This window comes from Oncorhynchus mykiss, chromosome 17, assembly GCF_013265735.2.
Source record: "Oncorhynchus mykiss isolate Arlee chromosome 17, USDA_OmykA_1.1, whole genome shotgun sequence".
NCBI lineage: Eukaryota > Metazoa > Chordata > Actinopteri > Salmoniformes > Salmonidae > Oncorhynchus > Oncorhynchus mykiss.
This window is the reverse complement of record NC_048581.1, coordinates 42,493,782-42,517,836: the sequence shown is the minus strand read 5'-3', so window position 1 is coordinate 42,517,836 and position 24,055 is coordinate 42,493,782. Positions and strand designations below refer to the sequence as shown.

Genomic DNA, 24,055 nt, shown 5'->3' with positions numbered 1-24,055 from the left:
AAACAGCCATCACTAACATTGAGTGGCTGCTGCCAACGTACTGACTCAAATCTCTAGCCCCTTTAAAAATGAAAAATTGGATGTAATAATGTATCACTAGTCAATGCCACTTTATATAATGTTTACATACCCTACATTACTCATCTCATATGTATATACTGTACTCTATACCATCTACTGCGTCTTGCCTATGCCGTTCGGCTATCGTTCATCCATATAACCAGACTTAATTTATAAATCAAATCAAATGCTATTGGTCACATACACATGGTTAGCAGATGTTAATGCGAGTGTAGTGAAATGCTTGTGCTTCTAGTTCCGACCATATGTACATATGTACATATTCTTATTCATTCCATTACACTTGTGTGTATAAGGTAGTTGTTGTGAAATTGTTAGATTACTTGTTAGATATTAATGCATGGTCGGAACTAGAAGCACAAGCATTTCGCTACACTCGCATTAACATCTGCTAACCATGTGTATGTGACCAATAGCATTTGATTTGATTTATAAATTAAGTCTGGTTAGTTAGAGACTGAAGCATTCACTGTACTCGCACCATATTGATCGAATCAATGAAAACAATCTTATGATAAACAACGTTTATTATACAGTTTTCATTAGGTTCACGGATTAGAGTGTTACTTAATGGCAATGCTACATAATAAGTAAAATATATATTCAAGGTATACTTAAGCAATAAGGCACGAGGGGGTGTGGTATATGGCCAATATACCACGGCTAAGGGCTGTTATTAAGCAAGACGCAATGCGGAGTGCCTGGATACAGCCCTTAGCCGTGGTATATTGGCCATATACCGCAAACCCCCGAGGGGCCTTATTGCTATTATAAACTGGTTATCAACGTAATTAGAGCAGTAAAATCTATGTTTTGTCATACCTGATATACCACGGCTGTCAGCCAAACTGCATTCAGGGCTCGAACCACCCAGTTTAGCAAGCATTGATTCCAAAAGATGGAGTATTTCAGTTAAAAAACTAAAACAATAATGACTGAAATCATAGAGTCAACATTTTCATAACAGCTTTGAAATGCTTACAGCAGTGTTAGGCAACTAGATTCAGCTGTGGCCCGATTTTTGTCAGAGTGAATGGTCGGGGGGGAAGGAAAATAATAATAACTTGCACTGCAAATTGACCACTACTAAGCCCAAAAATACATTGCATTTCAAAATAACAATAATTTCATAGCTTGATTACATTGAGACACAATCACATGCCTCTTTTTTTATTTGTAGAAATACAGATTCTATATTTTTTTTTTGCTGAATTCTTCGTCTTTTTTTTCTAAAAACTTTGGTGTGTCAAAAAAACATAAAAACATTTGGGGGCTGCTTGATTGCTTACAGCATGTCACAAAATCCATGTGACTGTGAAATTGATACTTTCAGTAAAATAAAATTAATATATCCTGTAAACACATATAAGTCCCCCCCCCCCCTCTCAAAAAAAATTTAAGCTTGCATGGGTTGCAAAATACAAGTGCCATGAAGTATCGCTCTGTCTGTAGTCATTTTTCAGAACTCTTTCTAATACTTATTTGTTTCTGTTTTGCTCCAAATAACTATGTTTAAGCATGCTGTGCGCTAACAGTGATGGTAATACCTTGAGTGAGACAACATTCAAAAATACATTCACAAGCATATTTTGTGTTCAGAATAGCTCTTTCAAACGTGGCCTGTAACAAAGGTTGTAAAAAAAATCCATAAAAGACATCCAAGGCATTTGAGAAGTATACTCTTTGGAAAATAATTTAATGTAAATAAGCAAGCAAGGCAGCGTAGATGTGAAAATATGTAACAAACAAAACAAACAGGATATTTCTTGATATTTTTGTGGAGATGATAATTGTTGAAAATGTGTATTCTTCCCTGCAGTAAATTGTGTTGCCAGTTGAACCTAGGAAATATAATTGCTTTGCGTCTTCTGGGTCTTTTCGTTTAGAATGACAGGAGTGAAGATATGTCACCAGGACATTTACAAGGCAGTTGCTGAAAAGATCATTTTATCTCACGCAAGTCTGCATTTTAAAAGGGTTTGAAGGTAGCTCTCTATTTGATGATTCATTTAATAATTTATGGAGTAATTTAATCTCTGGATAAACCTATTTAGATCCAGTTGCAGAATGTATCTGTTCAATCATTGTGTATCCACAATACAGAGTGTGAATACAAAATGTCTGCTGTCAGTAATTCATACGTGTGTACCTTTGCCATCAATATTTGTCTAGATATTCTGATCGGCACTGGAGAAAATGGAGGGAAAACAGCAGCAAAAATATTGGCAGAGCGAAGTTTGACTAAAATAATCATAAAGTAAAAGTAAAACATTACACATACATTCTTAAATGTTTTTGCCTTGGAAAGGACAATAACGGAACACAATTATTATTTTTTTAAATTATATGTTGAAATATCAATGGATAAAGGGGCTTTTCAAAGGATAAAACAGTTTGTTAAATGCCCCCATTTGGCTTAAATCAAATATCATGTCAAAGCCTGTGAGTAAGGCTTTTGCAAAAAATATGAAATGTTAATTAAATAACATGCCTGAATATTTTGTTAACATTTCTATCATCATGAAATGATATTATATACTTTCATAAAAATGTGATGCAATCAACAAAATATAAAGCGTTCATCTAACTATAGCTGTTGTAATTTTATGTTAGTGAATTCTGTTAATGTTTCCAGTTGTGTCATATTATGGATGTAGTTGGCAAATAGTGCATTTGAATACTATTTGGCAAACAGCTGCAAGGTGTTTGTGCTTGCAAATGCAGCTTGTTTTCCAAAAACCTCACACATTTGTCTTACAGCAAATGAATAAACAAATAAATATAATTACAATTATGTGATATAAAAAAAATCAATAAAATACATCTTTACAGATCATAAAGACCAAACAAAATGTCCCAATATTGGTTGTACTCCACCACTTGCCAAAGAAAGCATCTCTGTGGATATCACAAATATAATATTGTGGGTATCGAATATGTACAATCTCTATAGTGAGTAGTGTAATGTGAACATCGTCATTGCGTTTGTGCCTTGTGCACATTTATGCAAAGAAGCCTTAAAGGGTTGTGTACCACAATTACTGCTAAAATAGTGCACATAGAACTGGTTATCACATGTCCCTATATCCAATAGGGTTTATGGACACGAGCCATAATGTTGACTATCATATTACATTCCTTTGAAATAAACATATTTAGCTGATCAACCATAAAGCAAAACATGTAATCTGTTATCCAATGTAAATAACTAAGTAATTTGGGATGTAAATACAATACATGACAAGTTAGATGAAATTGGGAATCTCTTATGCCACAAAAAACTATCAAATGCAACAAAAGAATATGGATGTCATAGTTTTGAACAAATTCAAGTGCCTTCTTTAAATCTGTAACCATCTCAATGATAATATAAGGTTGGCAATTAATATGCATTCCGTTCCCGAGTAAAAGATCAAAACAATCACTGACAGACTTAACCTTGAGTTAATGAGTGTGCGAATACTTGAGAACAAATGTATGTGCTTTAAGTCAAGTTGCCACAAACATTCCCAGCATGAAAAACTACAGGCGCTTTCTCAGCAAAAACCGTTGGAGCGTGGTCTGATAACCTTTTTTCTCACTCTCTGCTGCCGTCATTCAAGAGGAGCCAGGTTTTTCAGTTCTCACAAGTACCAATGGTGGTAACACCTAGCATTGTGGGCAGTCAACTCTGAATTCTAAGGCAGAGTGACCATTTATATGAGCAGTTCCAGTTTCGGCCTACTTGGATCCTGACCACCCTCTGCCCCCGTAAGCGCCTTCCCCGGTGGCAGAGTGGGGCGAGGGGGCACAGAGGTCAGAGTCAGTGTCGGATTCACCTTCTGCGATGTAGGGCCTTACTTTGGCGCAGCGGGCTACAACACTGAAGTAGCTGTTGTTCAGGAAGTCCAGATTTTCCTTGGACTGGGAGATGCTGAAGCCGCTGAACGAGCGCTCGAGTTCCTCGTGGTCCACCGAGGGGATGGAGATGGACGTGTCGCTGTCTGCCTTGCCCTCTCTATACCCCTCACCACTGCCACCACCGCTGTTGCGGTGGGACCCCCGATTGCTCCCACTGTGGCCTCCAGATGAGCGCTCATGGGCCGGTGGAGGAGGGATGCGGACCAGGGAGGGATCGCCTACGGGGGAGGGGGAGTTGTCCTGGCTGCGCTGGTGTACCTCGCTGACGGGGTGCTGCTGCCAGGAGGTGGAGGGGGGGCAGTGTCCCCCTAGGCCGGAACAGGCTGGTGGGGGGTCAAAGTTCTTCTGTCCGGCCGAGCTGTTGGAGCGGATAATTTTGGTGATGGAGCCACTCTTCGCCATGTGGTCCACTGGGCTGTGGTAGGGCGGTGCCGGGTCGGGCTCTTTGGACCCAAAGTAGGCGTCAGTCTCCGACTGGGGGATGCCCATGCGCTGGATGTAGATGTTCACCAAGAAGTCCAGCTTTCTTTCCATTGACATGACCTGCCCAGAAGGAAAGACACCATGACATGATGGAGAATTGGAAAGCCCAAGGGACAGACATTGACACAGTCAATACTGCCATTAATTGCTAAATAGAATACCTTACCTTTTTCTCCACTTTCCCCAAACGCCCCATCATGCTTGGGTCCTCCTCAACCCCCCCGTCTGTGGTTCCTTTGGGACGGTCTTTATCTGTGATCGGAGTACCTCGACCAACAATCTGGTCAACTCTACCGGTTCAAAACACAAAACGGGAAATGTCTAGAATAAAGCCAATAGAGTTGAATAAAACCTGTTTGAAATTGACACAGCCGGCAACATTTTTTTTAAATCAACCTTCAAAAGTTATCTCCACAATTGTAAAGAAAAGGATGTATATAACCCCAGACATTCTCTGACCCTATTGCAATAGGTAGATGAGTGCAGGTTTAGAGAGGAGAGCACCACACACTCAGGTATATCTCTCACCTGCCTAGCACTGAGCACAGTGGGAGTGGGAGTGGGATGGGCACATGCATGTGATGGCATACGGAGAGATGCAGGAGGAGGACCCAGGGCCTTACAGGGTGCAGGGTTAGGGTCATCTTTTTTTTCAACTACTCATCATTGCCATTCATTGGCTCTTGAACCCAGCAAGACAATACAGCAATACATTACTTTACGTTTGTATGCCTACTTAAAGCTGTTATAAGAATGACATAATACCTGTCTTAAGTGGGTATTACAGGTTTTAACAAAGGACGTAACACCCTATGAAGTTGCCAGGGATGGTGATATAGTTGCCACAGACGGTCTGCTTTATAACATTGTTATGCCAGTTGTCAGAAGTGTAAAACAAGTTGTCACAATCAGTCATGACAAGGGATCTATGACTGCTATGACAAAGGTTCTGTACGCGTTCTGGAAGTAAAGTGTGAATCGAATGTTTACACTTCAAGGGAAGGTTGTTTCAAGTAAAGTGTCACTGAAAAATTGTTTGGACATATTGGATCAGCTATACTTATTGCCCTAAAGCACAGCCTGGTCTCAGACTAGAAGTAACATAGTAAATGTAAATCCGGGATACTCAAATATGAATAGATTCAGGAAACTAGGCGTATGTCGCAAGTCATGACTTAACACGAGTGTCGTTTGAGCATAATTATTATTTTTTTAAATCAAAATGTGTTTTTCTTGACAGAAATGCGAACTTTCATGTGCCTTAAAAACAAACTTGTATGTCATCTGTAAATACGAATAAAATTGTTAAATACAAGCCTTTTTGGTTAAGCCACAGAAAAAGTTAGCAACCTTCCCACTAGCCATGATTGGCTGAGATAATGCGTGGGCTGGACATGTCGAGAGAGGAGTTTGGATTGGTCTGCCATAGAAGCTCGTCAGTCTGGGTTGGTAATTCTCTCGAACGCAACTTTTAAAAAATGTATTGTGTGCAGCTGCATAAGTGTGGCTCTCCACTTTCTGGAGGATCACATTTTTAAATCAGTGGAATTCGAGTATGATAGCGAAAGAGATGGAGGAAACACCTGTCTCCAGATTTCATCTTCAAACTAAGGGCAACCGTGGCATGGCATTCCTGACAGGGAGACGCATCCATGCACAATGATATATACAGGTAAGATAGTCTAGCGATAGCTAGCTAACATGACATTTTCAGATATTACATGTTTTCTAATTTTGACAGAAAGGGGTTTAATTTAGAGCTAACATTAGCTGGCTGGCTCCCTAGCTGATGTTATTATTTTTTTCCCAGAGACGCTTGCTGTTCTAGTTAGAGCCTAATGTTAGCTAGCTAACATTGAATATGGTTAGTTATCTTCCAGCACTGTGGCATTGTTGTTTGACTAGCTAACGTTAGCTGGCTGGCTCGTTAGTTAACGTTTTGTGACGTGTGTGAACTTACACTTTGTTTACCTAACTAGGTACATTGTTTACCTAGCTAGCAAGCTATATGTCTTAAGCTAAAGTGTACTGTTAGCTAGCTAGCTAACGTTAGCTGGCTGGCTCCCTAGCTGACATTCTTTTCCCAGATCTGTGTGCTGTTCTAGTTAGAGCCTAATGTTAGCCAGCTAACATTGAACATGGTTGGTTAGCTCCCAGCACTATGGCATTGTTGGCACTGTTTGTTGTTAAACTAGCTAACGTTAATACTTTTTAGATACTTTGCAACTATTTACATTTTAGTTAACCCTTCCCCTAAGCCTAACCCTGACCCTTTTAGCTAACCCTAATTTTAACCCTTGAACCTAACTCCTAACTACTAAACTTAACCCTAACCTCTAGCCTAGCTAACATTAGTCAGGTAGCTAATGTAGCTACAATAAATTGGAATTGGTAACATGTAAGTTTGCAAATTCGTAACATATTGTACATTTAGCAAATTGTAACACATAAAACAAATTGTCATTCGCAACATATCATAGGAAATGGATGATGCACATCCACAGATTAATACATACCAGACAAACGTAACATATTATACTAAACGGAGTGTTCCGGATTTACATACAGAATAATACTAAATGCTCTGAGACCAGGTTGTAAAGCACCATGAACCGTATAAAAACCATCCATAACATCTATGCAAGATTGAAAACTGACTGAGGCCTATTTATAAGACAGTTGGCACTGAACTAGACATTTTAAACATCTGAATAAGAGAGCCATATCCTAGAAAAAAAAATATTCACAGAACGGCTCCATGGTCAGGCAAAACATGCTTACCAATTTTGCAAACATCCGAATCGGCCAAGATTAGAAAAATATGCAACTTCTAAAATGTTGATTGTGCATCATGTGGCATGCTTCAATACACTTCATGCCAACATGCATCCAAAACCGAAGAATTTACTGTATTGTTCATAGGCACCTCACAGGTCATAGGCTGTAAATGAATTTTGCTATCTTTACATATAAGCCCTTCACATTGTCAATGTGTTGCAGGCAATATCAATTAATCAAATGTATTTATAAAGAAATGTTTACATCTGCAGCGCAACCCTTTTTTGCTCGGCTACATGACTTGACTACTTACCCATGAGCTTCACTTCTCCTATGTCCTACAGGAGCATTTACCATATTCTTAACTATTGGATAAACCATGTTAGTCTTCTTTTACTTTAATTGTACTTTCCATTAATTCTCTAGTACGATTGTCACAGTATAGTGAAAGAAAAATAGGAATTTTACGTGTTCGATACACCGAGTGCACAAAACATCAGGAACATCTGCTCTTTCCATGACAGACTGACCAGGTGAATCCAGGTGGAAATTATGTCCCCTTATTGATGTCACTTGTTAAATCCACTTCAAATCAGTGTAGATGAAGGGTTAAAAAATTATTGTTAAGTCTTGAGACAATTGACACATGGATTGTGTATGTGTGCCATTCAGAGGGTAAATGGGCAAGACTAAAGATTGAAGTGCCTTTGAACATTGTATGCTAGTAGGTGCCAGGCGCACCGGTTTGAGTGTGTGAAGAACTGCAATGCTGCTGGGTTTTTCAAACTCAACAGTTTCCCGTGTGTATCAAGAATGGTCCACTACCCAAAGGACATCCAGCCAACTTAACACAACTGTGGGAAACATTGGAGTCAACATCAGCTTTCTACACCTTGTATAGTTCATGCCCTAACGAATTGGGCTGTTCTGAAGGTAAAAGCAGGTGCAACTCAATTTTAGGAAAGTGTTCCTAATGTTTTGTACATTCAGTGTATGTGTATACACACGTATATAAAGCTGATCAGCACTCAAAGGGTGTCAAAGAGACTATGAATCACTGAGTTTGATTGATTATTTGCTGAGAATAACTGAATAATTGCTGCAAGATGCTTGCTACTTTGATCAAGTCACTGCATCACATTGCGATATAGACACAACTAGTCACACGCTGTCACAGTAGGCCGAGACAAAAAAAGGTTTCTCGCTGCTTGTCAAGAGAATCGATAATGAACTAAGGGATAAGCTCTTGATGAGAGAGATGTAGTCTGGTGAGGCCTAACCTAGGAGAGTTTTTTGGTGACTCTTTGGGTCCATCAGTTGAATACTTCTTATGGCGGGGAGTTGAGGGTCCAGGGGGACCAACAATCATATCTATCCTGGCAAAGTGAATAGAGAAGACACCAGCACAATGCAGGATGACGGTGCAACAAGGACCAGTCCGACAGGCACACATCAAATGAACGAAACCAAAACAACAGAACCAGGAGACAAAAGACAAGGACAAATAAGTGAAAATATATTCCAGACATATTTGCCAATAGTAAAACAGCAAATTGCTGTTTTCATTTGGTAAATTAAATTGGCCACTATACTGTAGCTGTATGATATGACAGTGAAGCCATCATATTAAGAAAGTGAGGAGATTTTAAAGTATTTTTTTTTCATCTTCTAAGTAGGAATATATTTACATATATGTGGTACCATTTGTAAACTCACAACATATATTGTACTTATTTGACAACGATGCCCCTGAGATGAGACTGAATGCTCAAGATCTCGCCTTGTGTTATCCATGGTGGACAGACACTTACTATTGTTGTGTAATGCGTATAGACGTTGAATTCAGATTCAATGCGTTCTGACCTTTGGGGGAACAAAACTCACAACTCCATAATTGCAACCACAAAAAAAATTCTGGGTTCAACAAAAAAAATTCTGGGTTCACACCTCATGGAAAATGAGCTTGGTCATGGTTATCAGGGTTGTGTCTCTGGATATTGGACCCTTTATGGTAAGTCTCTTAACATCATAAAATATGCATGAAGCAGGTCAGGCCAAATGCTAATTGGCTTGATAAGAGTTGTATTAACATGCATACGGGACAGTTAGAAAGAAACAGACTACATCAACGTTTCATTGAAATAACCACTTATCGTCACTGAATCGTCATCTGTATCATCATCCGTGAGTTGATCTTTTCTTGTAATTATTTGAGGTACAGTAGCCTATCCAGTGATGTGGGTGGGACTCAGGAATATCATGAATTATCAATCATCCAATGATTCCAGCCAACAGGGGCTGTTGTTTGCTCACGCCATTAACAACATGCCATTTGGTTTAGGAATATTTGATTGACAGACTATCATAACATAGTCAACAATAGGTTTAAGGAATTGAATTTAGCTATGAATTGTGTGACAGCAAAGCATGGCACTGACTCAAGTATAATTATTTTAGGTTGTTATTATAAAAAGAGAATGTGTTCTCAGTAACTTACCTGGTTAAGTAAAAGTAACAGTATTTTATTTGGCCCCTGAATATTTTTTATTGTTGGACATAAAAGACAGTAAAAACACCAGAAAAGTGATTTCATTTTGGAAATCTGTTTCAAATTATTCCCACGCATCATACAGTACATGTGATTGTCTACACATTTTTTGTAATTACACTACTGTTCAAAAAAGTTGGGGTCACTTAGAAATGTCCTTATTTTTGAATGAAAAGCAACAAAAAAAATGTCCATTAAAATTACATCAACTTGATCAGAAATACAGTGTAGACATTGTTAATGTCCTAAATGACTATTGCAGCTGGAAACGGCAGATTCTTTATGGAATATCTACATAGGCGTACAGAGGCCCATTTTCAGCAACCATCACTCCTGTGTTCCAATGGCATGCTGTGTTAGCTAATCCAAGTTTATAATTTTAAAAGGCTAACTGATCATCAGAAAACCATTTTGCAATTATGTTAGCACAGCTGAAAACTGTGCTGGCCTTCTTTAGACTAGTTGAGTATCTGGAGCATCAGCATTTGTGGTTTTGATTACAGGCTCAAAATGGTCAGAAATAAAGAACTTTCTTCCAAAACTCATCAGTCTATTCTTGTTCTGAGAAATGAATGCTATTCCATGCGATAAATTGCCAAGAAACTGAAGATCTCGTACAACACTGTGTACTACCCCCTTCACAGAACAGCGCAAAAATGGCTCTAACCAGAATAGAAAGAGGAGTGGGAGGCCCTGGTGCACAACTGAGCAAGAGGACAAGTATATTAGAGTGTCTAGTTTGAGAAACAGATGCCTCACATGTCCTAAACTGGCAGCTTCCTTAAACACCAGTCTCAACGTCAACAGTGAAGAGGCGATGGGATGCTGGCCTTTGGGATGCTGATCATGGTCTCTGATTATTCTGACACTGTCTTTAAGGCCCTCGATTAGATCAATGCAATCAGTGATCGATATAGAGGGGGACTGGAGGGCCTTCATGGTAAAATTACTGATATCACGTAACTTCGCAAATTCTTCAACATCCTTTTAAAATGTTTAACAGTGAGCTTTGTTTGGACATTTAGCTAACAAGCTAACAGTGAGTAGCCTACACAGTGTAGCCTAGCCTACACAGCGATAGCTACTGTTTACTGCATATTGTATCAGTGCGAAGTGAACCCACCCATTATTTTGAAATTGATAAGATTATAGTGTTTTTTAACAACTTCCTTTTACTGTTTTTTTCCAGGTAAATAATCAAGCATAATTCAAATTCAATACATAGCCCTAAATTAAATAGATTTTAAGTACAGCACTAGATTTTATGAAAGAAGTCCTTGCGTGTCCTGAAAGGCATCTGCCAAATACAATTTAGTATTATTATTGTCAATACATATCCCTTTTTGTTTCCCCACCCCTATCCCACTGGTGTGCATGTTTAGGCTAGTGCTTGACTTGGACTGAAATAGGTGTCTGTACCGTTTATATTTAGGTGCAGAAACTCCTCAATACTTTTGAGCTAATATTCTATAGGAGGTGCAAGAAGTCAAGCAGAAGAACAAGGTACTCAGTTCCGGTGAGCTCCTGGTAAAAAATACAAATAACACTGACAAGTAGAGCAAAATAATGTATATTTTTTATAAATATTTTCTTTGCTTAATCTGATTGGTTGGGCCTTTGCCCACCCACGCCCACGCCCCTGTGGAACACTCAGGAACACTCAAAACCTCTGGCAAAGCCATTCTGGTGTGTCTTTAGCATTCAAATCAAATCAAATGTTATTGGTCCCCTTCACGTGTTTTAGCGATGTTATTGCATGTGTAGCCAAATGCTTGTGGAACTGACAGTATTTGAACTATTTGAGGATATGAAATACACAGACAATCATAATAGCAGTCAAAATAGTACCGGCACCTATTTCAGTCCAATTGACTGAAAGTAGCAAAGTAAGGTAAAAAGTTAGAAGAAAACCCACCGTAGTCTTCTGAAAACCTAACCCTGGGATAGAGTTAAAATAGCAGGACAATTACACATATTTTAATGCCAAACCTTTGAATGGCTTTCCATGAGGTATTGATTGTTCGTGAGTGGTTCAGTCTGAGTTCTGACTTAAATCTGCTTGAAAATCGGAGACATGGTTTGAATATTGCTGTCCATCAATGATTCCCATCTAAATGTACTGAGCTTGAGCAATTTTGATGTACTGTGAAGGTTGGTAGAATCTTTTCAAAATGATTCACAGTTGCAATGGTTTCAAAAGGTGCTTCCACCCAGTATTACCCCTGCGGTGTGAAGACATACACAATCAATACAGGTCTCAGAGTGAGATAGGAAATAAGAGACAGAGAATAGGAGGGAGGGTATCTTGCCTGGACTGGAGATTTTTGATGCGGGCCAGCATGTCCAAGTGGCCGGCTGAATACTGCTCTATGACATCCATCACGTCATACGGCCGCAGGCTCTCTTTGAACTTCCTCTTGGAGACCATGAACCTCATAATGCTGAGGAGAGAGACGTTTGCGATATGAACACAACCTCAATAGGATATTTTAATGGGACATTTCATCGATCATTATATTGGGTTGGGGACAACTATGTGGGCCATGACATACAGTGCCTTGCGAAAGTATTCGGCCCCCTTGAACTTTGCGACCTTTTGCCACATTTCAGGCTTCAAACATAAAGATATAAAACTGTATTTTTTTGTGAAGAATCAACAACAAGTGGGACACAATCATGAAGTGGAACGACATTTATTGGATATTTCAAACTTTTTTAACAAAACAAAAACTGAAAAATTGGGCGTGCAAAATTATTCAGCCCCTTTACTTTCAGTGCAGCAAACTCTCTCCAGAAGTTCAGTGAGGATCTCTGAATGATCCAATGTTGACCTAAATGACTAATGATGATAAATACAATCCACCTGTGTGTAATCAAGTCTCCGTATAAATGCACCTGCACTGTGATAGTCTCAGAGGTCCGTTAAAAGCGCAGAGAGCATCATGAAGAACAAGGAACACACCAGGCAGGTCCGAGATACTGTTGTGAAGAAGTTTAAAGCCGGATTTGGATACAAAAATATTTCCCAAGCTTTAAACATCCCAAGGAGCACTGTGCAAGCGATAATATTGAAATGGTAGGAGTATCAGACCACTGCAAATCTACCAAGACCTGGCCGTCCCTCTAAACTTTCAGCTCATACAAGGAGAAGACTGATCAGAGATGCAGCCAAGAGGCCCATGATCACTCTGGATGAACTGCAGAGATCTACAGCTGAGGTGGGAGACTCTGTCCATAGGACAACAATCAGTCGTATATTGCACAAATCTGGCCTTTATGGAAGAGTGGCAAGAAGAAAGCCATTTCTTAAAGATATCCATAAAAAGTGTTGTTTAAAGTTTGCCACAAGCCACCTGGGAGACACACCAAACATGTGGAAGAAGGTGCTCTGGTCAGATGAAACCAAAATTGAACTTTTTGGCAACAATGCAAAACGTTATGTTTGGCGTAAAAGCAACACAGCTGAACACACCATCCCCACTGTCAAACATGGTGGTGGCAGCATCATGGTTTGGGCCTGATTTTCTTCAGCAGGGACAGGGAAGATGGTTAAAATTGATGGGAAGATGGATGGAGCCAAATACAGGACCATTCTGGAAGAAAACCTGATGGAGTCTGCAAAAGACCTGAGACTGGGACGGAGATTTATCTTCCAACAAGACAATGATCCAAAACATAAAGCAAAATCTACAATGGAATGGTTCAAAAATAAACATATCCAGGTGTTAGAATGGCCAAGTCAAAGTCCAGAGCTGAATCCAATCGAGAATCTGTGGAAAGAACTGAAAACTGCTGTTCACAAATGCTCTCCATCCAACCTCACTGAGCTCGAGCTGTTTTGCAAGGAGGAATGGGAAAAAATGTCAGTCTCTCGATGTGCAAAACTGATAGAGACATACCCCAAGCGACTTACAGCTGTAATCGCAGCAAAAGGTGGCGCTACAAAGTATTAACTTAAGGGGGCTGAATCATTTTGCACGCCCAATTTTTCAGTTTTTGATTTGTTAAAAAAGTTTGAAATATCCAATAAATGTCGTTCCACTTCATGATTGTGTCCCACTTGTTGTTGATTCTTCACAAAAAAATACAGTTTTATATCTTTATGTTTGAAGCCTGAAATGTGGCAAAAGGTCGCAAAGTTCAAGGGGGCCGAATACTTTCGCAAGGCACTGTATCTCAATTCAACTTTTGACATGTCTGTATAACAGTGTAAACCGATTTCCCCAGATTGAGATTGAAGAGCAGGAGGTTGATAAGAATATCCCAAACTTGAATATACCAGCGCTGGGTAAAATAAATCATACAGATAATGAGAAATAGAGATTGACCTGACCCAGACTCACTCTGAAAGACAAAACTTGTCTTGGCTTACCAAATGGACCTGATAGTGACCTTGAGTCCGGGAGTTAGGTCCTGAGGGACAAACTCACAGTGGCAGCTCTTATTGTCGTCTGCTATGTCCTCTCCAGGGAGGCTGGCTTCTACGAAACACAACAAGCACACGAGAGCTCCGGTGTTAGCGTGTTCCTGTGGCATGGGGCGGATGGAAACACTGAACTGTCACCTGCACTCTCCCCTAACCTCGACTCATTCAGTCTTTAAGGATGTCAGTCTGCAAGGAACCAAGCGAAGGCATGGCTATTAACTTGCACAGCCCAGGGTTACAGTGTGGGATTGTGCGTCGAATCGAGGGCAGGTTAATGGCAGTGTCGGTTCATCTCATTGGCTGATGCAGGATAAGGAAAAGGAAAGAGGTAGAGGGGGGGGGGGGGGGGGGGGGGGACATAGCGGTACAAGTTTCTGGCTTCACCTGACTACTGTGGCCCAAAAATATTAAATACGGAGGCGTGACGTGGCGTGTCGAAGCCAGTGTGCTCTTATCTTAAGCTACGCTAGCAGCTAGCATCGTTGTGCATGACACTGAGACAGTCAGCAGACAGGCCACTGCAGTGGACCACAGCCTAGTCAATCTGCAGTTTGAGACACTTGAGTTCAAGGTGTAGGCCTATTCAGAGTGGGATACAGAGAAAGTTGTTAAAGTATTTCAAAACTGCTGAATGCCTATTATGGCAGAAGGGGGACTATGTGCCTATATGAGGTTCAATGCAGAGACGTAACAGTACAAAACATGGATGTTCAATAAGCATCTATATACAAGCCATAGCAGGACAGCTAACTCCGCAATCAATATATCTAGCTATATCTTGAAAGTAAACTTAATAATGGAAACAGTGTAACACTGTAAACCGGTCCTACTGTATATAATTCATTATATTTGGCATAAAATATACCCCTTTCAATATCAAACTTTTTTATGTGTGGCTGAGTCACTGGATTTATTGTAAATTTGACTGGCAGGGGGGAGCAGAGAATGAGTTTGGATATTGGCTTGTGCAGTCACACATTTAACTTTCAATTATTGTAATAGTTGCTTTTCTATTTTTGGGATCTAAAGGCCAGACTCAAGTCGGCAGCAATTTGCATCAGAGAAATAGGAGGTTCAGACTGGTGACAAGGCTGAGTAAATCTTTCCCTATATATTTCAATGTTGGTGTTGTATTTGAGATGGTAAGGATTTCTCCCTTTTCAAGACCATAATGGTTTATGGTGCGCAAGAGGCTTTGTTCATCTTTAGTTCTGTGTATCTAGTGTATGTAGTATGTGTATCCAGCATAATCAAGTATGTCTATGAGCTCAAGTATGTGAACTCTGAGCTCAAGAAATTTGAGGTAGATATATGTATTGACATATAAAGAGCTTGAACTTGCCTGAAGGTGTCAATAATTTTGGGCCACAGCATTGACCTATCCCAGTTTCACTCCAACAGACAAAAAACATTGTGCGCCTAATGCCAAAATACAGAGCCGTGAAACTGCATCACGTCTTCCCCAACATGGCTTCCATTTTTAGGGGAGGGGATCTAGTGTCACGGTTCTATAGTGCTGTGCTTAAAAGACCCTTAGTGGGCGCCGAAGGCCAACTGACAGATCAGACAGCTTCCTTCATGCAGGTTAGAATGCAACAGCGGCAGCCATTTTGAGTTGAGTGCATGGCTTTCGGGGTGCTTGCTTGTAGTTGGAGTGGGCTATTATGAAAATGATGGGGCCCACCCATTACTGTGCTCATGGAATGAGTCTACAGTTGGGCATGCATTATATTGCTTCAATCATATAAACACTTGTTTTTATTCATTTTGATCTGGTGGCCATCCCCCAAGCAGACATGGGATTTGTTTCTTACTGATTAACCCCTCAATTGCTGCAGAGGTGGAGAGGAGAAGGAAAAGACAATAAACCTGGTTAAATTGTGGGATAAAATCATAATACAATCACCAAAAACCAGGCTTATTAGGAAATTATATACAATATCATGATGTAAAGAACCCGAGGGCAGTGGTGATGTTCAGTTGTCTCAGTGGGTATCTTGTCATGTATTACAGAATCTCTCTGAAGGTACAATGCAATATGGAGAGCAGGGGTATTGGCCAGATCTGCATCGTGAAAGGGAAGGGCGATGAGTAAAAAATGATGGGCATCAAATGTAGTTTGGGACAGTAATTAGTGGAATGGACTGAAGAAGAAAGGACTGCTGCAACAGGATTTAATAACCCCTTAAGAAATACGCAAAATCCATTATAATGCAAAACATAGGCGCTTACATTTCCTCATGATTAGGGCATTCACAGAAAGTGTTACCAAGATTTTCATACTAGTTGCAGTCACTGTTTCTAAAGCAAAATTGTGAAAAGGAATGTTGTGACAATGGTCATTTGACAGTGAAAACCCTACACTGTCATGCAGCAACCAGTGACAAAGCGGTGGACATTTGCATCGGGATGTTAAAATAAGTTACCACGCAAACTCAATTAAAATGTCACTCTGAAAACAAGGTTCCAAAGCCGTTTAAGCTAAGGCTTCATATGAACATGACCCAACTGACACAGTATCAAAATGAGGCTAAAGCAGCAACTCTGTAAAGCAGCCAACTTATTTACAAGTATACACATTGGTATATTTGTCAGATTTGAATTCATTCCAATGCTCAGATATGACAAGATGTGATAAATTGTACAATAGTCAAATAGTGCCAAATCAGTATATATGCAAAAGTACTTCCCCAAAGGATGGATCAATCTAATGTCACATACTTGAACATATTATGTGCATAGTGTTACAGCTATGAAACATATGTGTAGGTTTTGTGATAAATTATCAGTAGGTCTCTCACAACTGCACTTTGTAACATGTAAGCATGTCGGATCTTTTGTTTTCCAAAGGTGTGCAGTTGAGGATTCCTCCCAAGTCACAACGGGTTGCTGCATTTGAGTTACAGGCAGTGGAAATCAGTAAATGCAGCATCATAATGCCTTCATAAGGCTGCCATAGAAGTGGCATAAGGCCTGCTACAGTATACCATTACATGTAAGCCCAGATGGCATTATGAAGTGTCGAAACATACAATCAGATTAAAATGTCTTACAGTTCTCGCTTTGTAAGTGTTATGTCACTTTGCAAAATGGTAATGACATATCGTGACAGGCTTTATGTCATCATTTTGACACTAAAATTTGTCATGATCGTGTTATAGAGGCATCGTTGTCAGGCTAACTGAAATGTAACAGTTAACTTGAGTCCTATCAATTTTTTTATATTTTTTTTTACTTGCCTGGGAATCCAAAATGAATTGCTGTTTTACCAAGCTAATAATTATCATGACGTAACAGACATATCAACAGAGGTCAGTAACAGTCATTACTATAAACTGACAGATTGTTAAGGCTTGTTACTGAGGTTGAGATGATACCTTAACCATGCTACTAAATGATTGCTGTAATTTAGCCAAATAATTTTGCAACAGTTATCAGCTAATGGCATGAGACTGAAATCAATGAGAGACTGATATGTGCACAACACTGATTACATGCACACTTGGTTTTTGGCACTAATTTAACTCCATATAATAACTTTAGAAAATTGTTTTAAGCATCATTTAGCGTTATTTTGATCTGGTTGATCAAAATTTAGACAGATTTCTCTCATTTCATGTCCAAATCCTCCCAGTGTCTAAAATGTATTGTGTAGCTCAATGGTTCCCAAACTTTTATAGTCCCATAACCCTTCAAACATTCAACCTCCAGCTGTGTACCTCCTCTAGCACCAAGGTCAGCGCACTCTTAAATGTTGTTTTTTGCCATCATTGTAAGCCTGCCACACACACACTATACGATACCTTTATTAAACAGAAGAATGAGTGTGAGTTGGGTAATGGGTGCGTACTGGCGGCAGAGAAGTCAGACGCAGGAGAGCAAAAACTGTGTTTCCAACGCTGCAGTTTAATAATTAAAACAGGTAACGAGTGGAGGACAGAGGAGCCCCTTAAAAAAGAAGTTACAGGTCTGCGAGAGCCAGAAATCTTGCTTGTTTGTAGGTGACCAAATACTTATTTTCCACCATAATTTGCAAATAAATTCATTAAAAATCCTACAATGTGATTTTCTGGATTTTATTTCCTCATTTTGTCTGTCATAGTTGAAGTGTACCTATGATGAAAATTACAGGCCTCTCTCATCTTTTTAAGTAGGAGAACTTGCACAATTGGTGGCTGACTAAATACTTTTTTGCCCCACTGTTTGTAAAATTACTGATGCCAGCATTGGATGTGCTCATGGAAGCAGAACAACTTGTGTCGTCGACAGTGGTAGTAGCAGTACTACCAGTAGAGCTGGTATATCTCTATGGACGCGGGCCTTACTTTTTTTTACCCATTTATCAATTTCCGAGCAAAAGGAATGAGCAGCAGCTATGTTTGGCTACATACGGATTTCCCACGAGAGAGTAACGGTTAATTTGATTGGATGTTAATTATTTGACTAGGCTACCTGTATTTGACATTGTGTTGTTATTTCGGCTGAAAACTAGATGGTTTAATTTTATTTTTGGCAGTGAAACAAGGCTACTCAGGCGAGAGAGAAAAAACTCACCCAAGTGTATAGCCCCGTTGGAAAATATAAATGGACTGTTTGAAAATGTGAATAAAAATAAAACGTTTTTTGTTTTTTTGTTTAAAAAAATAAAATAATTGTGAATCACATTTTTACTTGGTGTACCCCTGATGTACCCCTGGGGGGTTAGGGAATACCTGGTGTAGCTCAGTAAAGTTACTTTATTTGTGCCCTGGTCCTATAAGAGCTCTTTGTCACTTCTCACGAGCCGGGTTGTGACAAAAACTCACACTCATTCTTATGTTTAATAAAGGTATAGTGTGTGTGTGGCAGGCTTACAATGATGGCAAAAAAACAACATTTGAGAGTGCGCTGACCCTGGTGCTAGAGGAGGTACGCAGCTGGAGGTTGAATGTTTGAAGGGGTACAGGACAATAAACAAGTTTGGGAACCACTGAGCTACACAATACATTTACACACTTTGGGAGAATTTGGACAGGAAATTAGAAAAATATGTCTAAATCTGATTACTCACATGAGTTCTGGTGATTAGTATTGACAGTACATGGTTTATGATGATGTTATCATATTCAAAAACAAAGTAAATCAAACAGACAACAGGAAGGTGATAACATTGCGAGCAAATAAAAATAGACGTTATCCTGTACTATATTCTAACGTCTTTACAGCTGTTTGCCAAATGGAACAAATTAAAAAAAACTAATTCCAAACATGGGCTGGGTTCTCAGACACAGATCAAGCCTAATCCTGGACTGGAAGACACTTTAAAAATGGAGATTCTTCATTGAGCATGCTTTTTAGTCAGAGACTGGGCTTCTGTGTCTGGGAAATCAGCCCAAAATGCACACCAAACCAAAAACAAAACATGATAGCATATCTGTACATGAGGTAATAAATCCCTTTCTATATTGCTTAACGGTGTGTTGATCGTGGATGTTGAAACACGCATCTCTGTTTGCCTGACCTGGTGAGCTCTTCTGTCTGAATTCTTCATCCTGCATCTCAATCAGCACTTTAGCACACCGTCAAATAGAGAAACGAAAAGGAATCGATGAGGATTGCGTTTTGCCTAGCGTGCATCAAATGATTGTTTTCTGTCAACGTACAGAGAAAACGCCATCGAGAGCAACAATTGCATGAACACAGACACATAAAACAGACCGGACATGTTTCACAGAACTGCCTCGTGTAGGGCAAACATATGCTGCCATGCTGTTTACTTCATGATTAATATCTATGCTTAATTAACAGTAACACTTAAACACTTTAAGACTTGAACATCTAAATACTTTGAGGGGTGGTGACAATGCTCAGAATATACTACCACTAGGATTGTTATAAGACAGGTAATGAGAACTCATGAGTTCGTCATGAAACTGTTTCATAGAGCTATATAGAGGACAGCCGTTTTTACACTGTCATCATCAGTTCAAAGGTTTGTTATAACCTGTTATAGTCAGAGTAATGTAGCCAACCAAATCCTTATGATAGCATTAAGTGGCATTATGACCATTGTTATAACTTGTCTCTGTCACTTTAAAACATCAACGACATCAGCAGAACATAATCACCACGCTGTATGTCTTTCTCTAATTGTACTGTTCCAGGTCTGTTTCAAATGAACCAAACAGAAAGGTAAACAAAGATACCACAGATAATAGACAAAAAAGTGTGACACCCGGGAAAGAACAGGGCCACAATAGATACAGCACATAACACAACATGCAATTTGAACTCTCACAGCACAGCACATCACACCACACAACAAGCTCATTTCCAAGACGGCCGCTTGGATGACATTGCAACACTAAAGCCACAAAGAATAACACATCATTCAAAAGCTAGACGGAACTCAACATATCAAGTACCACAGAAACACACTGTGTAAAGATACTCCTACCTTCCGAGTTTTGGCGCGAGGCGGCGCCCTTAATGCGGAAGGCTTGACGTGCCCGGCTGCGTTCTCCGAAACTCCAGCTCTTGGGCACTTTGTTGGGGCTGTCTTCATTGCTGTTGTCGACGCTGGGGGACCTGTGAATGGGTTGGCCTTGGCCTTGACCCTGGCTGCCTTGTCCACTGGGGCCCTGGGGTGAACCTTTCCCTTTGGTCCCTGAGCTCCGGGGACTGGAGAAAACACGCTCCTTCAGGCTGACCTTCTGACTGGAGGGGTCAGGGGATCAAGAGACGTTGAGAGGAGATGTCATGTGATCGCCACTCAATCAATACAGGTCAGTTTTGTTCTGTGTATTCATGCAGACCTTTATTTACCAACTTGCAGTTATGGTAATCAGATGCTATTGATGTTGCAAAGTTTAGTGGTTTACTAGCCGTACAATGTTTTGGTATTGCATTCACTCAGCCCCAACTGAATATTGTCGGAGTACCACAACAGACAAGTTACTCTAATTACTTGGCAGTAAGTAATCAGTTAAAATATGCCTTTCAATAAATCTCATTTTATAGGACTTGTCTAAAACACAAACACCTTACCCAGACCTTTTCACACTCACAAGCTCAACATAGTGGTGACCGTATGACTAAATCTCCTGAGTAAGTATGTGCACTGCTTATGAGCATGGCCACGAGTTCATGAGAGGACAAGGTCAGAGCACAACATTGTGCCACGCTCATAAATAACGTTGTCATTGACGCCACGCCGTCATGCAGCATTAGTCAGAATTTGGATGGGTAAAAAAAAAAAAGGAGTGTCAGTAGGTAGCCCACAGGCTCTCTGTGTTGTTGTGCCCTTGTTTGTGTCCCAAATAGCACCCTCTTCCCTATGTTGCGAATTTCTAAGTAGTGCACTATATAGGGAATAGGGTGCCATTTGGGACGCATTCCTTGAATGCAAAGCAGTTTGTTTGTTTATTTATTAGGATCCCCATTAGCTGTTGCTTATGCAGCAGCTAGTCTTCCTGGGGTCCACACAACATACAAAACATAACATAATACAAATCATCGATAGACAAAAACAGCTCAAGGACAGAGCTACATACAAATCAGACTAATACGTCTGAAACCTGTTTTCACTTTGTCATTACGGGGTATTGTGTGGAGATGAATGAGGGAAAAACAAACAATTTAATTCATTTTAGAATAAGGCTGTAACGTAACAAAATGTGGAAATAGTCGAGGGGTCTGAATACTTTCCGAATGCACTGCATGTGTATTAAAAGTAGTCAAAAGTGTAGCATTTGGTCCCACATTCCTTGCACCCAATGATGACATCAAGCTTGTGACTCTACAAACATGTTGGATGCATTTGCTGTTTGTTTTGGCTGTGTTTCAGATTACACTTCTACGTTAATGTGGATGCTACCATGGTAACGGATTGTCCTGAATGAGTCGTGAAAAATAATAATATTGAGTGAGAAACAGACTCCTCACAAGTCCTCAACTGGCAGCTTCATTAAATAGTGCCCCCAAAAACACCAGTCTCAACATCAACAGTGAAGAGGCGACTCCGGGATGCTGGTCTTCTAGGCTGAGTTACAAAGAAAAATCCATATCTCAGACTGGCCAAAATAAATGTTTTAGATGGCCAGCATCCCTGAGTCGCGTCTTCGCTATTGATGTTGAGACTGGTGTTTTGCGGGTACTATTTAATGAAGCTGCCAGTTGAGGACTTGTGAGGCGTCTGTTTCTCAAACTAGACACTCAAATGTATTTGTCCTCCCAAACCTCTTTCTATTCTGGTTAAAGCCAGTTTGCGCTCTTCTGTGAAGGGAGAAGTACACAGCGTTGTACGAGATGTTCAGTTTCTTGGCAATTTCTCGCATGGAATAGCTTTAATTTCTCAGAACAAGAATCGACTGACGAGTTTCAGAAGAAAGCCATTTTGAGCCTGTAATCGAACCCACAAATGCTGATGCTCCAGATACTCAACTAGTCTAAAGAAGGCCAGTTTTATTGTTTTTTTATTATCAGTACAACAGTTTTCAGGTGTGCTAACATAATTGCAAAATGGTTTTGTAATGATCAATTAGCCTTTTAAAATTATAAACTTGGATTAGTTAACACAATGTGCCATTGGAACACAGGAGTGATGGTTGTTGATAATGGGCCTCTGTACGCCTAAAAATGTTGCTTTTCTTTCAAAAACAACAACATTTCTAAGTGACCCCAAACTTTTGAACGGTAGCGTACATATCAGCATACATATCTATATCACACACATCAGCATACCATTCTGCATATATACATTTCAACATCTACAATGCAGTCGGAAAGTATTCAGACCCCTTGACTTTTTCTATATTTTGCTACATAACAGCATTATTCTAAAATGTATTAAATTGTTTATTTTCCCCTCATCAATCTACACACAATACCACATAATGACAAAGCAAAAGCAGGTTTTGAAATTATCACAAATATATAAAACAAAAACAAAATACTGTATATATATATATATCACATTTACATAAGTATTCAGTCCCTTTGTTGAAGCACCTGTGGCAGCGATTACAGCCTCAAGTCTTCTTGAGTATTGGAGTTTCTCCCATTCTTCTCTGCAGATCATCTCAAACTCTGTCAGGTTGGATGGGGAGTGTCGCTGCACAGCTATTTTCAGGTCTCTCCAGAGATGTTAGATCAGGTTCAAGTCCAGGCTCTGGCTGGGCCACTCAAGGACATTCAGAGACTTGTCCCGAAACCACTCCTGCATCGACTTGGCTGTGTTCTTAGGGTTGTTTTCCTGTTGGAAGGTGAACCTTTGCCACAATCTGGAGGTCCTGAGCACTCTGAAGCAGGTTTTCGTCAAGGATCTCTCTGTACTTTGACCCTGTTCATCATTTCCTCAAACCTGACTATTCTCCCCGTCCCTGTCGCTGAAAAACATCCCCACAGCATGATGCTGCCACAACCATGCTTCTCCATAGGGATGGTGCCAGATTTCCTCCAGATGTGACGCTTGGTATTCAGGCCAAAGAGTTCAATCTTGGTTTCAGCTGACCAGAGAACCTTGTTTCTCATGGTCTGAGAGTCCTTTAGGTGCCTTATGGCAAACTACAAGCAGGCTTTCATGTGCCTTCTACTGAGGAGGGGCTTCCGTCTGGCCACTCTACCATAAAGGCCTGATTGGTGAAGTGCTACAAAGATGGTTGTCCTTCTGGAAGGTTCTCCCATCTCCTCAGAGGACCTCTGGAGCTCTGTCAGTGACCATCGGGTTCTTGGTCACCTCCCTGACCAAGGCCCTTCTCCCCCGATTGCTCAGTTTGGCCAGGCGGCCAGCTCTAGGAAGGGTCTTGGTGGTTCCAAACTTCTTCTATTTATGAATGATGGAGGCCACTGTGTTTTTGGGG

The 24,055-nt window shown here is 40.1% G+C and overlaps 1 protein-coding gene across 4 annotated transcripts in view; it reads right to left on the bottom strand.

Annotated features, from left to right (window-relative positions):
- Positions 1 to 880: 880 nt before the first annotated feature.
- The window catches only part of LOC110493908 (potassium voltage-gated channel subfamily KQT member 2), an 81,629-nt gene continuing 58,454 nt past the window's right edge, over positions 881 to 24,055 (bottom strand). For 2 of the 4 annotated variants that reach the window (XM_036949899.1, XM_036949900.1), the window contains exons 11-16: positions 20,653 to 20,912; positions 19,717 to 19,764; positions 14,163 to 14,271; positions 12,100 to 12,231; positions 4,631 to 4,754; positions 881 to 4,524 (exon numbers count right to left, since the gene is read on the bottom strand). In XM_036949899.1, coding sequence (XP_036805794.1) covers positions 3,802 to 4,524; positions 4,631 to 4,754; positions 12,100 to 12,231; positions 14,163 to 14,271; positions 19,717 to 19,764; positions 20,653 to 20,912 — 1,396 coding nt within the window. In that variant the 3' untranslated portion in view covers positions 881 to 3,801. The remainder of the gene's footprint in view (positions 4,525 to 4,630; positions 4,755 to 12,099; positions 12,232 to 14,162; positions 14,272 to 19,716; positions 19,765 to 20,652; positions 20,913 to 24,055) is intronic. The other 2 variants (XM_036949901.1, XM_036949902.1) reach the window with 1 other exon arrangement.